This window comes from Nomascus leucogenys, chromosome 7b (genome assembly GCF_006542625.1).
Source record: "Nomascus leucogenys isolate Asia chromosome 7b, Asia_NLE_v1, whole genome shotgun sequence".
NCBI lineage: Eukaryota > Metazoa > Chordata > Mammalia > Primates > Hylobatidae > Nomascus > Nomascus leucogenys.
In genome coordinates, this window is record NC_044387.1 from 68,310,608 (window position 1) to 68,324,368 (window position 13,761).

The 13,761-nt window shown below is 42.2% G+C and overlaps 1 protein-coding gene across 1 annotated transcript in view; it reads right to left on the reverse strand.

Annotated features, from left to right (window-relative positions):
• PRMT9 (protein arginine methyltransferase 9) overlaps positions 1–9,508 on the reverse strand; it is a 48,150-nt gene extending 38,642 nt beyond the window's left edge. Inside the window, exons 1-2 of the mRNA XM_003257788.3 lie at positions 9,080–9,508; positions 5,559–5,707 (exon numbers count right to left, since the gene is read on the reverse strand). Of these exons, the coding sequence (XP_003257836.1) occupies positions 5,559–5,707; positions 9,080–9,268 (338 nt within the window). The 5' untranslated portion in view covers positions 9,269–9,508. The remainder of the gene's footprint in view (positions 1–5,558; positions 5,708–9,079) is intronic.
• Between the last annotated feature and the right edge of the window lie 4,253 nt (positions 9,509–13,761).

The window sequence follows — 13,761 nt, forward strand, 5'->3', positions numbered from 1 at the left end:
TAGAGTTTCCTAACTATATGCTTGGATTTACAGCAATGTCAAGTTGCTATACCCATTTCCAAACACTAACTTTCAATTTCTATACTTACCTGTCATTAACCAGTAATCTGTGGGTGAGCACCAATGTGTGGACCACACATTGAACAGAACTGGGCTAGTAGAACCCTCTTCATTCATAGTTCTTCATAAGTACCTTTAAGCATTCTGCCAAGTTTAGAGAAACTTTTTTTTTTTTTTTTGACACAGAGTTTCGTTCTTGTTGCCAAGGCTGGAGTGCAATGGCACGATCTTGGCTCACTGCAACCTCTGCCTCCCAGGTTCAAGCGATTCTCCTGCCTCAGCCTCCCAAGTAGCTGGGATTACAGGAATGCGCCACCACGTCCGGCTAATTTTGTATTTTTAGTAGAGATGAGGTTTCTCCATGTTGATCAGGCTGGTCACAAACTCCCAACCTCAGGTGATACGCCCACCTTGGCCTCCCAAAGTGCTGAGATTACAGGCTTGAGCCACCATGCCCGGCTAGAGAAACTTAATCATACTACTCATTCCAGGTATGGTTTAAGCAAAAGAGACATTCTAGAAGTCCAAACAGGGGACTGCACTCTAACAAAAAGCAATGATCCTATGTCAAATAAGAGACACTCATGATTTAGGTGAAAATTTCAATGTTTTCAGTTAATATATGTTATTTTAAGTTATCTTGAAGGTAGAACTATCTTGTTCTTATTTGCAACTACCATTGTACATAGTATAGTACCATGTACATTGTATGAATCATTATTTGTTGTGAGACTAACTCAGCAATGGGTATTAAACACACCCCTAATAATTTCCTGGGTTTGTGCTTCCCTTAGGTTTGATATTTAATATATTATCAATTTCCTTAAACTGAAATTCTAATCTAAAAAATATATAATCTACTCCATTAAAGCATATCTCATTGAAAGACCCAATATGTATCACTGATATGATACAACATATCAATGAAGCATAAGAATGCCAGAATGCCCTTTTTCTTTTAACTAGGAAAAACATTATCTTCTTGATTAGCAATTTAAATACATTTTGTTTAAATCTGATGCTACTGGACTAACAAAAGGTTGTGAAGTTGAGACACTCCAGACACATTTTATTACACAAATAAGTGTCAGGAGAAGCAGCTATCATTTACTTTGGAAATATTTTTCTCCTGGAACAGATTCTTTTGGTGGGGAGTAAATGACACGCTATTTTTGATGACAAAAGGAGTATAGAACAAAAACCCCAAGAACCATTGTAAGTCAAGAACAAAGGTAAATTCTATAGCAAAAGCCACATTCACACTATCCCGAATTCTGAACTGCTACCATCCAATTTAGAAATTTTGCTTAGTTACATCTCCCCAAAGCAAACTAATAGCAAGTACTTTTTGTCTCAATGACTGGTAACTGCTCAGACTAATGTCCTACAACAGGTCACCAAAAGTTACAATCTGCCAAAAGTATGTAGAGTTCCACTTTTCTGTTAAATTGAGTTTATCCTGAAACATAAGTCTTGGAATGTTATGATCACCATATATGTATAATCTGGAAATATAACTGAATCCTATAGAGTAACTCTCATTATATAAAGAACAAAAGAAAACTTTGGAATTAAAATATAGATTTTTTTTAACAATTTGAGATTACTCATAAAGAAGATTTTTAAAAATATTTTAAAACAAATTTCATTTAGGTGGAAAGAGGTTGCTAATTTGTAGAAAATGGATGCTGTAGCTGATCAGGTTAGCTGTTAACACGAACAAGTAACCCTCAGTTAATTGTCTAACTTATTTTTCTGCTTATTAACATACTCTACAATTAAAAACTATCAAATATTTGTTTTTTAAAGGAGAATTCATTGTCACTCCATGTTAATTAAGACTGTTAAAATGCCTTGCAGTTACATTACTGACACTAGCTAATAAAGTTTGGCAAAGTGTTTCTTATATAGAACTTTTCATTGAATAAAACTTAATACAACTTGGCTGGGCATCGTAGCTCATGTCTTTGGGCGCCACTTTGGGAGGCCGAGGTGGGAGGATCACTAGAGGTCAGGAGGTCAAGACCAGCCTGGGCAACATGGTGAAACCCCATCTCTACTAAAAATACAAAAATTAGCCGGGCGTGGTGGCATGTACCTGTAATTCCAGCTACTCCGGAGGCTGAGGCATGAAAATTGCTTGAACCTGGGAGTCGGAGGTTGCAGTGAGCTGAGATCCTGCCACTGCACTCCAGCCTGGGTGACAAAGCAAGACTCCGTCTCAAAAAAAAAAAAAAAAAAAAAAAAAACTTAATATAACCAAATAAGGAAAAGAATGATACTAGAGAACAATTACTGAACATGTAAAGCGATCTTTCTATATAAAACAGGACATTATAATCATGTTTCCTAAATAAGAATTCTCCCATTATTTTGTACAAGGCAGTGCAATTAGATGTATTAAAACAAACCCAAAACAAAAATTTTTTGTTTTCACCAGTTTTTCCTAATTATAAAGTTTCTATGGAAAGTACACAAAAATTCCAAAGGAAAAAAAGGCTGTTCTATGAAAAAGTTACATTTCATTTACAAAAACACTTATGTATACATAAAAAACTCACTACTACTTTGTTTATATTTTCAATTTATTAAGCAGCCTCAACAGAAAGTCATTCTGTCTTGACAGGTAGAATTTTTTTTTTTTTTTTTTTGAGACGGAGTCTCGCTCTGTCACCCAGGCTGGAGTGCAGTCGCGCAATTTTGGCTCACTGCAACTTCCACCTCCCAGGTTCAAGCGATTTTCCTAACAGCCTCCCGAGTAGCTGGGACTACAGACGCGTGCCAACCACACCCGTCTACTTTTTGTATTTTTTTTAGTAGAAACAGGGTTTCACTATGTTGGCCAGGCTGGTCTCGAACTCCTGACCTCAAATGATCTGCCTGCTTCGGCCTCCCAAAGTGCTGGGAATATAGGCATGAGCCGCCATGCCCGGCCTAGAATTTTTCAAATAAGCAATTGTTAACAAAAAATGCTACACATCAAATCTCAAAATTTTTTCTGAGGAGAGACATACGATTCAAAATTGTAATAAATATTCATACAACTTATTGTGAATGACCATATAAAGAGTTTACATTAATTATCACACAGGAGTACATTTGTCAGGTTAATGATCCATGTTCTTCTTAAAAGTTATTTATAAAACATTATTTCTCCACACTGAAAAAAAAAAGCATAATGAGTTGATTGCTCTATTAGTTTAATGTCTTAAAACTGTACAGAGTACATACACTGCATTCCCAGAGCCCTAGCCCTGCACAGTCTAGTGAGCCACGCAAGGGCCCCATGGGCACCAGAGACAAAGGTAGCAGATTGATTGTTAACAGCTAATGAACTCAAGATACGTTTAATAAGAGAAATTCTGTGGTCACTTAGGAATTTTGTAGTTCATTATTCATAATATTAAGGTTTTTTTTAGCTGGATGTGATTTGAGGGAAAGAGAAAGCAATTAGTGAGGAAATGCATGAAAATACCTAAAAGGAACATTTAAAATGAGATTCATTAACTAAATTCCTAGGAATGTGAGCAACTGTCACTTTCAAATTTGGCAGAACCATGCTGAGTCCCCATTACTCTGAAACGTTCAAACTCAGAAGCAATGTTAACCATTCATTTTATTTCCTGTACTTTCACAGAATTCTTCATGCACATGTACTAGTATGCAGAAAGAGTTAACATAGCAGGCCTGACTGCCATCCTTTGAAAGGCCTGATTACAAAACTGTCCCTTGGCTGGCATCTGGGAATTTGGATTTGGGGAGGGTTCTCACTATCCTAACCGATAGTGTTCCTAAACTGATTATACAAACAATGTGGTTTATGCTCAACAGCTGACCTGCTTTTCTTCTGGGAATCTAGGATTTTAGTATATGCCAGGCAGAGGGTACCTAAGTGTCCAGCTCCCAGCAGAAACCCTGGGCATTGAGCCTCTAATGAGTTTCCCCGGTTGGCAACATTTCATAACTCACCATGGGAATGAAGTGCATCCTGTGTGACTTCACTGAAAAAGGAACTTTGAGGCTTGCACCTGGTTTTCCTTTACACTTTGCCCCATACACATTTACCCTTTGCAAATTTTGCTTTGTATCCATTCACAGTAATACACAAGAGCCATGACTAGGACTATATGGTGAGGCCTGTTGAGCCCTTCCTGCAAATCAGCAAATCTGGGAGTGGTTCCAAGACTCCCAACATGTAAGTTATCAACTTATTGCCAAATTCACCTTTTTGCCTGCTCTGTGAAAAATGTATCTGGCCCTTTAATATTCTCCCACCAGTTGGCACAAGGGTAAGCTTTGTTGGTAAAAAGTGCAGAGAGGCCAGGTGCGGTGGCTCAGGTCTGTAATCCCAGTGCTTTGGGAGGCCGAGGCCAGAGGATCGCTTGAGCCCAGGAGTTCCAGACCAGCTTGGGCAACAACATGGCAAAATCCTGTCTCTACAAAAAAGACAAAAAATTAGCCAGGTGTGGTGGCACATACTGCAATTCCAGCTACTGGAGTGCAGGTTGGGGGGCTGCTGAGGTGGGAAGATCACTGGAGCCTGGGAGATCAAGGTTGCCATGAGCCGTGATGGTGATACTGCACTCCAACCTGAGCGACACAGTGACACATTGTCTCAAAAAACAAAAAGTGCTGGAGGCCAGGCGCAGTGGCTCACACCTGTAATCCCAGCACTTTGGGAGGCTGAGGCGGGTGGATCGCTTGAGGTCAGGAGTTCGAGACCAGCCTGGCCAACATGGTGAAACCCTGTCTCTACTAAAAATACAAAAATTAGTCGGGTGGAGTGGCAGGCGCCTGTAATACCAGCTTCTCAGGAGGCTGAGGCACGAGAATCACTTGAACCCAGAAGGTGGAGGTTGCAGTGAGCTGAGATCACGCCACTTCACTCCAGCCTGGGCTACAAAGTGAGACTCTGCCAAAAAAAAAAAAAAAAAAAAAAAAGCGCTGGAGAGACACTGTAGGAAGAAAGAGTTTTGCTTCCTGCTTAGGGCTTCTCTAGCACCAAGCTCCTGAAATGCATGGCAGCTAGCAGCATCCAAGGGTCAGCAGCTTCCCCAAGGCTTCTTACTCTACTACATGGTTTTGTAATGGAGTACCTCTGATGAGATACTTCCCCATGAGGCCTTCTCTGGCATCCCAAGAGGCAAAACTATACCCAGGTCCAGAAAACAAATCAAGAAGTTCCCTGGCAAGGCACTACAGTGACTTTTCTGCCATCCTGAGAATCCCAGCTGTGCCCTCTCCAATAAGGTGTGGCACTCAGCCCAGTGAGGGGAACTCTTCCTTGGATAGTCTATCTTACTCCTGGGGCAGTGGCTATTATGCAGTATATTACAAAATATTAAAACTGCTATGATATTATATATCTGCTATTCTTTTCAATTCTCCTTAATAATTCTCCATATTAAACTTTCCCTGTTAAAATTACTGTATGATTTATCCCTATCCAGACTAATACAGAATAATTCTTAACAAGCAATACTAAAATCACTACAAACCTGAAGAGATGCTCCCCCATACTATTGCAAATCACTTCATCATCAGGAAACAGTTCCAAGGCCTGCTCATAGCAACCAAGTAAGTCTTGTATCCGATTGAGAGCATCAAGCTCTTCAGCCCATCTGAAAAGTGTGTACTGAAAAGTTTCCTTTACAAATAAGAAAAAGATTATGAATTAGTTAGTAACATAAAAGATGAAAGAATATACATTAGTTGAAGATTCCAAGCAATAGAACTTAATCACTATTGAATGATCACCTTAAATTTCATTTAACTTTAGTAGGCACTGTTTTCTGAACAAGTACACAAATGAATGAATTTTACCACCTACATGGCAGTAATGAGCAGAATTAGTCTGACCACTATCTAAACTCCCCCCACTCTTAGCTGCTGTATCACATTCTCCTTATTCTCCAACTGCCTCATTTTTGTGGGCTCCTGTGTTTTTGGAGTTTGTCCTTGGCCCTCTTCTTTTTTCTCTCATCCATCCCTAACGCATTTATTATCACTCATGTGTTAATGGATGCTACATTTACATCTCTAGTCAAGACCTTCTCTTCTGAACCTCAGACTCATAGATATAGCTTCCTATTAGTCATTTCAACCAGGCAGTGGATCTCCAGCCATTGCAAATGTAGTCCTACTCAAATATTTCCTGAACAATCCTTGTGCAAAGAACTGAGGCAACATAAATCTTGTTCTTATCCTCACAGAGGCCCTATAGAGAGAAATTTAATTTTGGAAAGGTTCAAAATGTTCTAAACTGAACTCATCATACTCCTCTGACACAGGCTATAAGATTAAGACACCACTCAACCTCAAACCACAAAGTCACCTTATAATGGTACCTTAACTCCACATACACTGTTTCAAACCTAGCCAATGCTCTCTCAATATCTTTAAATCTGTTACCTCCTCTCCATTCCCACAGTTACAACCTAATCTGGCCCTTGTAACCACTTGCTGGACTACAGCAACAGACTGTCCAGGCTGTCACTCTAGTTCCAATCACATCTCCCTCCATCCATTCTCCATGCTGCAACACTGTGGAAAGAGGGAAAGCTTTAGTCATTAAAACATTTTAAATCATCTTCACATATTTTATATAAAAGCACTGATACTTGGAACTGAATCTTGAAGGAGTTTACTAGAGAGACAAGGATAAGAAAGGAGATTCTGGCCAGGCACGGTGGCTCACACCTGTAATCCCAGCCCTTTGGGAGGCCAAGGCAGGCAGATCACCTGAGGTCGGGAGTTCGAGACCAGCCTGGCCAATATGGTGAAACCCATCTCTACTAAAAATATAAAAATTAGCCAAGCATGGTGGCGAACACCTATAATCCCTGCTACTCGGGAGGCTGAGGCAGGAGAACTGCTTGAACCCAGGAGGTAGAGGTTGCAGTGAACCGAGATCACACCACTGCATTCCAGCCTGAGTGATACAGTGAGACTCTATCAAAAAACACACACACACACACACACACACACACACACACACAGATTATATGAAATGGATCAGAGGGTCTACAGATAAGCGGCTTGGTGTAGCTGGAGTTTGGGTATGGGGAATAGAGTAGCAGGCAATGAGCATTTTACAGGGGGCCCATACAAATAAACACAGACTTCGTTCGGCAGGAAACAGACTAGTTGCTTACCCTACAGAATTGCAGGCATTGCACTACAAATTTTAAATACACTTTTTTATTTTTTCTTTTTGACATGGAGTCATACTCTGTCGCCCAGGCTGGAGTGCAGTGGCACAATCTGGACTCACTGCAACCTCCACCTCCCGAGTTCAAGCGATTTTTCTGCGTCAGCCTCCTGAGTAGCTGGGACTACAGGCACATGCCACCACGCCCAGCTCATTTTTTAATTTTTTTTTTTTTTTTTTTTTTTTTTTTTTTTTTTGACGCAGTTTCACTCTTGTTGCCCAGGCTGGAGTGCAATGGCGCGATCTTGGCTCACTGCAACCTCTGCCTCCCAAGTTCAAGCAATTCTCCTGCCTCAGCCTCTCGAGTAGCTGGGATTACAGGCATGCACCACCACGCCCGGCTAATTTTGTACTTTTAGTAGAGACGGGGTTTCTCCATGTTGAGGCTGGTCTCGAACTCCTGACCTCAGGTGATCCGCCCACCTCTGCCTCCCAAAGTGCTGGGGTTACGGGCGTGAGCCACCGAGCCCGGCCTATTTTTTTAATTTTTAGTAGAGACAGGATTTCACCATATTGGCCAGGCTGGTCTCGAACTCCTGACCTTGTGATCCACCCGCCTCTGCCTCCCAAAGTGCTGGGATTACAGGCGTGAGCCAGCACACCCAGTCTAAATATATTTTTAATACCCAGTAAATATTTTTAAGAGAGGCTGTGTCCCTGTTTCACAGAAGAGGAAACTAAGAAACAAGTAACTGAGGAAAGATCACTTGAGTTGATCCATTTTTCTATTGCTGCTTACCAAGAGAAGCAAACTGTATCTCAACATATCATCTCCTCCTCAAGTAGGCCAGCTGGTCCTGAAATTTACACTAAGTTTACGTGAACTACAAACATCTAGACGCTACTGACATTTAGTGGGTAGAGATCAAGGATGCTGCCAAACATACTGCAATGCACAGGACATCTCCCCTCCCCCATAACAAAGAATTATCCCATTCAAAATGTCAGTAGTGCTGAGGTTGACAAACCCTCGGTCTAAATGAAGCAAAGTAATTGCAAATTTAAGTTAAATCATTTTTCATAATTTAGATTCTAAAAGCACTTCAAAAAAGAACAGCATTTCAACAGAGTAATTGTTGCAAATAATCCAATAATTGAAGTTTAAAGAATGCATTATTAAATGATAATCACTTTAGGCTAATTACACACTTTATTCAACTAGAAGCCCACTATATTCCTACTACACACAATATAACAAATCCAAAAGCCCTTAAGACAGGGCATGCTTAAATTAGATATAAGGAGAAGAGGATCACGTGAGACCTCATTTCCAGTTCGAGGGCCTTTAGAATTTTAAACGAGATGAAAGTTTTGAAACCGAGAAATGACAACATTTGACTTTTGTTGCAAAAAGCTAGCTATGTTGACACAGACTGCAAGAGAGAGCTCAGTTGAGAGCCGACTGCAACAGCTGGCAGATGACTGAAGCTCGAACCAGGGTAGTAAAGGGGAAGATGGTGAGAACTGGTAAGATTCTGGACATATTTCGAAGGTGACGACGGCAGGATTTTCCTCTGGGCTGGTCGTAGTTGTGAATAAACGAAATGTGTCAAGGGTAAACAGTAAATATTAATAGCAACCACCCAACCAAGCACCCTAGCCCCTCCGCCTTTTTTTTTTCTAATTTTTTTTTTTTACGAGGACGTTGGATCGGCCAGCAAGTGAGAAAAAAGGGCCCTAAATATTAACAGCAACCACCCAGCCACGCACCCTAGCCCCTCCGCTTTTTTTTTTTTTTTTTTTTTTTTTTTCTATTTTTTTTTACGAGGACGTTGGATCTGCCAGCAAGTGAGAAAAAAGGACGCTCACCTTCACGTTGTCTTTCAGCTCCGGCGCCAGGCTGAGCACGAGGAGGTAGTGGGCATAGGCAGTGCCGAAGTCCTGGACGCCCAGACAGTGCTCTGCGCTCTGCAAAGACCGCGACACCAGCTCGTCCCGGCCGGCTGCCCCAGCGCCACCCCCGGCGTCTCGGCGGGACCTGGGCCGCGAGTTCGACATGGCAGTCACCACTTGTATGGCCAAAGGGAAGATATTTTGTAAACGGAATTAGAAAACTCTCTCGATACACTTCCAGGGACCACACAACTGCTCAAAAAACAGTACAGCAAAGTTACCCTATGCCGCGGGTGAACTCGCCAACCCCAGCCCAGGCGGAAGCTCTGTCCCGTCCTGGCTCCGCGGGCGGCGCAGACCGTGACGCACACCCCACTATTGCGGACCTGGCCAGCGGCGCACGCTACGTGAACGCCAGCGCGCCCGACGTGGGCACGTCACTGCCGCCCATTCCCGCAGGAGAGACCACTGTGCATGAGCATAGGAGAACGTCTGCGGCAGGACCAGTCTGGTCTCGCTCCCTTTTTTTTCTCCGGCTGAAAGCAGAGCTTTCTCTCCCTCTTGCACTCCAGGAGTGTGTGGCTTTCGACTGCAAGACCCTGTTGCACAGACCCAGGCAGCGCGAGGCGCCACCCGCTCATGAGGGACGGTCAAGCATTTGTGATGATGCTTAAGACATTTTGGATCGTGATGCACAAAATTTCAAGACCTGAGAGAACCTGGAGATAACAAAAGCATCTCAGACGTGGTAGAGGAAATGCTTTCACAGGCATTTCAAATCATTCTCACAAAACCTGGCTAGGTGGACCTTTGGATCACACTCGTCTTAATGATGGCAAACGTGATATCCTGAGAAGTGACTTGCTCAAGCTCACACAACCAGCTAGTGGCATAGGTATGGTTCAAATCCAAGTTCCCTGACCACCTATCTGTTCAGTTATAAGATGAGCTTAGGGGTTATTTCACTGTTCCGTGTCTTATCACCGTATAGTGTTTACATTAATACAAAGTTTTTCCACATTCAAGTATGGCCTCTAAGATACAGATTCGAAACTCAAAGGGAGGGGAGCATAGTTATTATGGCTGAAAAGTTATTTTTGTCCCCATTTTCAAATCCATTAATGGAGAATATATTAAATCGAGCATTTTGCATGTCAAACTAATACATTTTGAGGGCTCCTCTAATTCTCAAAAACACGTCATGCATTTTTGCCTTCTCTTCTGATCCAATTATCTGAACTACCCTTTTTTCTGAGCACTCGCCTGTGTAAATCCTAATCAGTTTTTCAGGTTCCAGTTCACTAGATTGTGAGCTATTCTTAATCACTTTTGTGACCTTTGCACCTAGCGGATTATGATGCAAAGTAAGGACTTTGATTTTTTCTTCTTTCTTTTTCTTTTTTTTTTTTCTTTTTTTTTTTTTATTTTTTGAGACAGAGTCTCACTCTGTCGCCAGGCTGGAGTGCAGTGGTGCAGTCTCGGCTCACTGCAACCTCTACCTCCCAAGTTCAAGCGATTCTTCTGCCTCAGCCTCCCGAGTAGTTGGGACTACAGGCGAGTGCCACCACGCCAAGCTAATTTTTGTATTTTTAGTAGAGACGGGGTTTCACCATGTTGGCCAGGATGGTGATTTTTGTTTATTTTAATGCAAAGGGCCAGCGCGGTGGCTCACGCCTGTAATCCCAGCACTTTGGGCGGCCAAGGCGGGCAGATCACTTGAGATCAGGGGTTCGAGACCAGCCTGGCCAACGTGTGAAGCCCTGTCTCTACTGAAAAAAAAAAAAATACAAAAATTAGCCAGGCGTGGTGGTGGGTGTCTGTAATCCCAGCTACTTGGGAGGCTGAGGCAGGAGAATCGCTTGAACTCAGGAGGCAGAGGTTGCAGTGAGCCAAGATCCTGGCATTGCATTCCAGCCTGGGTGCTAAGAGTGAAACTCAATGTCAAAAATAACAATAATAATAATAATTTAATGCAAAGTATATCCCCACTCCTAGGTTTTGCACGTAGACTTTTCCAACTATTCACGTTCCTATTTCTCTCCTATCCTTAATTGCTACTTTCTGTGCAAAACAAATTAGGACTTAATGTATGATGTTTTCTTAATGAAACTGAAACGTCTAAGGCTAAGGCCTTTCTATTCCTAGTAGGAATCAACAGAACATGAAAGGGCCATCAGACTTCTTTAAAAAGGGCATTTGAGACCAAGCTTGGTTGCTTCTATCTCATCCAATCAGCATTCCTTAAGATTATGTATTTTAAAAAGGCCTATTAAAGCTACCTTTCCTACTTTAGTCACAAGAGCACTATAACCATCAAATGAGATAATATATATAGAAACATTTTATTATCTGATATACATATAGAGTTAATGTTATCCATTGTTACTATTATCTAGAATCCTTTAAAAATTATCTGGATAGCTGGGCGTGGTGGCTCACGCCTGTAACCCCAGCACTTTGGGAGGCTGAGGCAGGCAGATCACGAGGTCAGGAGATCGAGACCATTCTGGCTAACACGGTGAAACCCCGTTACTACTAAAAATACAAAAATTAGCTGGGCGTGGTGGCAGGTGCCTGTAGTCCCAGTTACTCGGGAGGTTGAGGCAGGAGAATGGTGTGAACCCGGGAGGCTGAGCTTGCTGTGAGCCGAGGTTGCGCCACTGCACTCCAGCCTGGGCGACAGAGTGAGACTCCGTCTCAAAATAAATAAATAAATAATCTGGATTATTAAAATAAAAATTAGGTTACTAACACCTGTAAGCATTTGATCAAAAGTGTAGGCACCTATATCCTTTAAGAGTCAAATGTAGTTGGCCAAAACCTCTTTCCAGAAAGCAGAAAGAAACCTCCCAGTCTTTCACTGCAGAGAAGTGGATTGGAGATGTATTACTGAAACGTCATCCTTCCAGTCACCTCTGTGAGTCCCTGCTTCAGCTGAATTACTTCACTTTACAAATTATCTTGTACTCCAGGGCATGCTTTCTGCTTCCACAGGGGCAGAGTTTCTTTAATTTTGTTTTACTCCATTTTGTTTTTTGGTCTGTTTGGTTCATTGAGATAACCTGAGCACCTAAAACACCTAGACTGCATGAAACTTACACTGAACATATTTCTACCAAGTCTGTGGAGGACAAGAGATGGAGGAGGGACTTGGCAGGAAGTGGAGAGAGGGTAGAAAAGATATGAAAGGGCCAGGCGCAGTGGCTCACGCCTGTAATCACAGCACTTTGGGAGGCCGAGGCAGGTGGATCACGAGGTCAGGTGGTCGAGACCATACTGGCTAACACGGTGAAACTTCGTCTCTACTAAAAAATACAAAAAATTAGCCAGGCATGTTGGCAGGCGCCTGTAGTCTCAGCTACTCAGGAGGCTGAGGCAAGAGAATGGCGTCAACCCAGGAGGCAGAGCTTGCAGTGAGCTGAGATCCTGCCACTGCACTCCAGCCTGGGCGACAGAGAGAGACTCCATCTCAAAAAAAAAAAAAAAGAAAAAAAGAAAAGATATGAAAGAAGCCAACTTCATCATCACCACTAGAGTATCAACCTGTGAGCAATGACTGTCACTAAAAAGGTGTGACTAATGCTTTCTGGCCCTTGTGAACTACTTCAAATAACTTCGTGAACTGCCGGGTTTCACTGAGATAAAATATGATTAAGCTAGAGAAGGCGCAGATTATTTGCATTTCTTTTTTTTTTCTTCTTTTTTTTTTTTTTTTTTTTGAGACGGAGTTTTGTTCTTGTTGCCCAGGCTGGAGTGCAATGGTGTGATCGCAGCTCACTGCAACCTCTGCCTCCTGGGTTCAAGAGATTCTCCTGCCTCAGCCTTCCGAGTAGCTGGGATTACAGGCATGCACCATCATGCCCGGCTAATTTTGTATTTTTAGTAGAGACAGGGTTTCTCCATGTTGGTCAGGCTGGTCTCCAGCTCCGGACCTCAGGTGATCCACCCGCCTCAGCCTCCCAAAGTGCTGGGATTACAGGCATGAGCCTCTGCGCCCGGCCAATTATTTGCATTTTTTGGTGGTTTATCTATAACTCCAAGACTTTCTGTACATAGAATAGGTCATTTGAAAAAACGGAATGATACAAATAACATGGAACATCTGGTCACCTTAAGAAACTGGAACAGCCCTTCACGCTAAAAACTCTCCATAAATTAGGTATTGATGGGAAGTATCTCAAAATAATAAGAGCTATTTATGACAAACCCATGGCCAATATCATACTGAATGGGCAAAAACTGGAAGCATTCCCTTTGAAAACTGACACAAGACAGGGATGCCCTCTCTCACCACTCCTATTCAACATAGTGTTGGAAGTTCTGGCCAGGGCAATCAGGCAGGAGAAAGAAATAAAGGGTATTCAATTAGGAAAAGAGGAAGTCAAATTGTCCCTGTTTGCAGAAGACATGATTGTGTATTTAGAAAACCCCATCATCTCAGCCCAAAATCTCCTTAAGCTGATAAGCAACTTCAGCAAAGTCTCAGGATACAAAATCAATGTGCAAAAATCACAGGCATTCCTATACACCAATAACAGACAAACAGCCAAATCATGAGTGAACTCCCATTCACAATTGCTTCAAAAAGAATAAAGCACCTAGGAATCCAACTTACAAGGGATGTGAAGGACCTCTTCAAGGAGAACTACAAACCACTG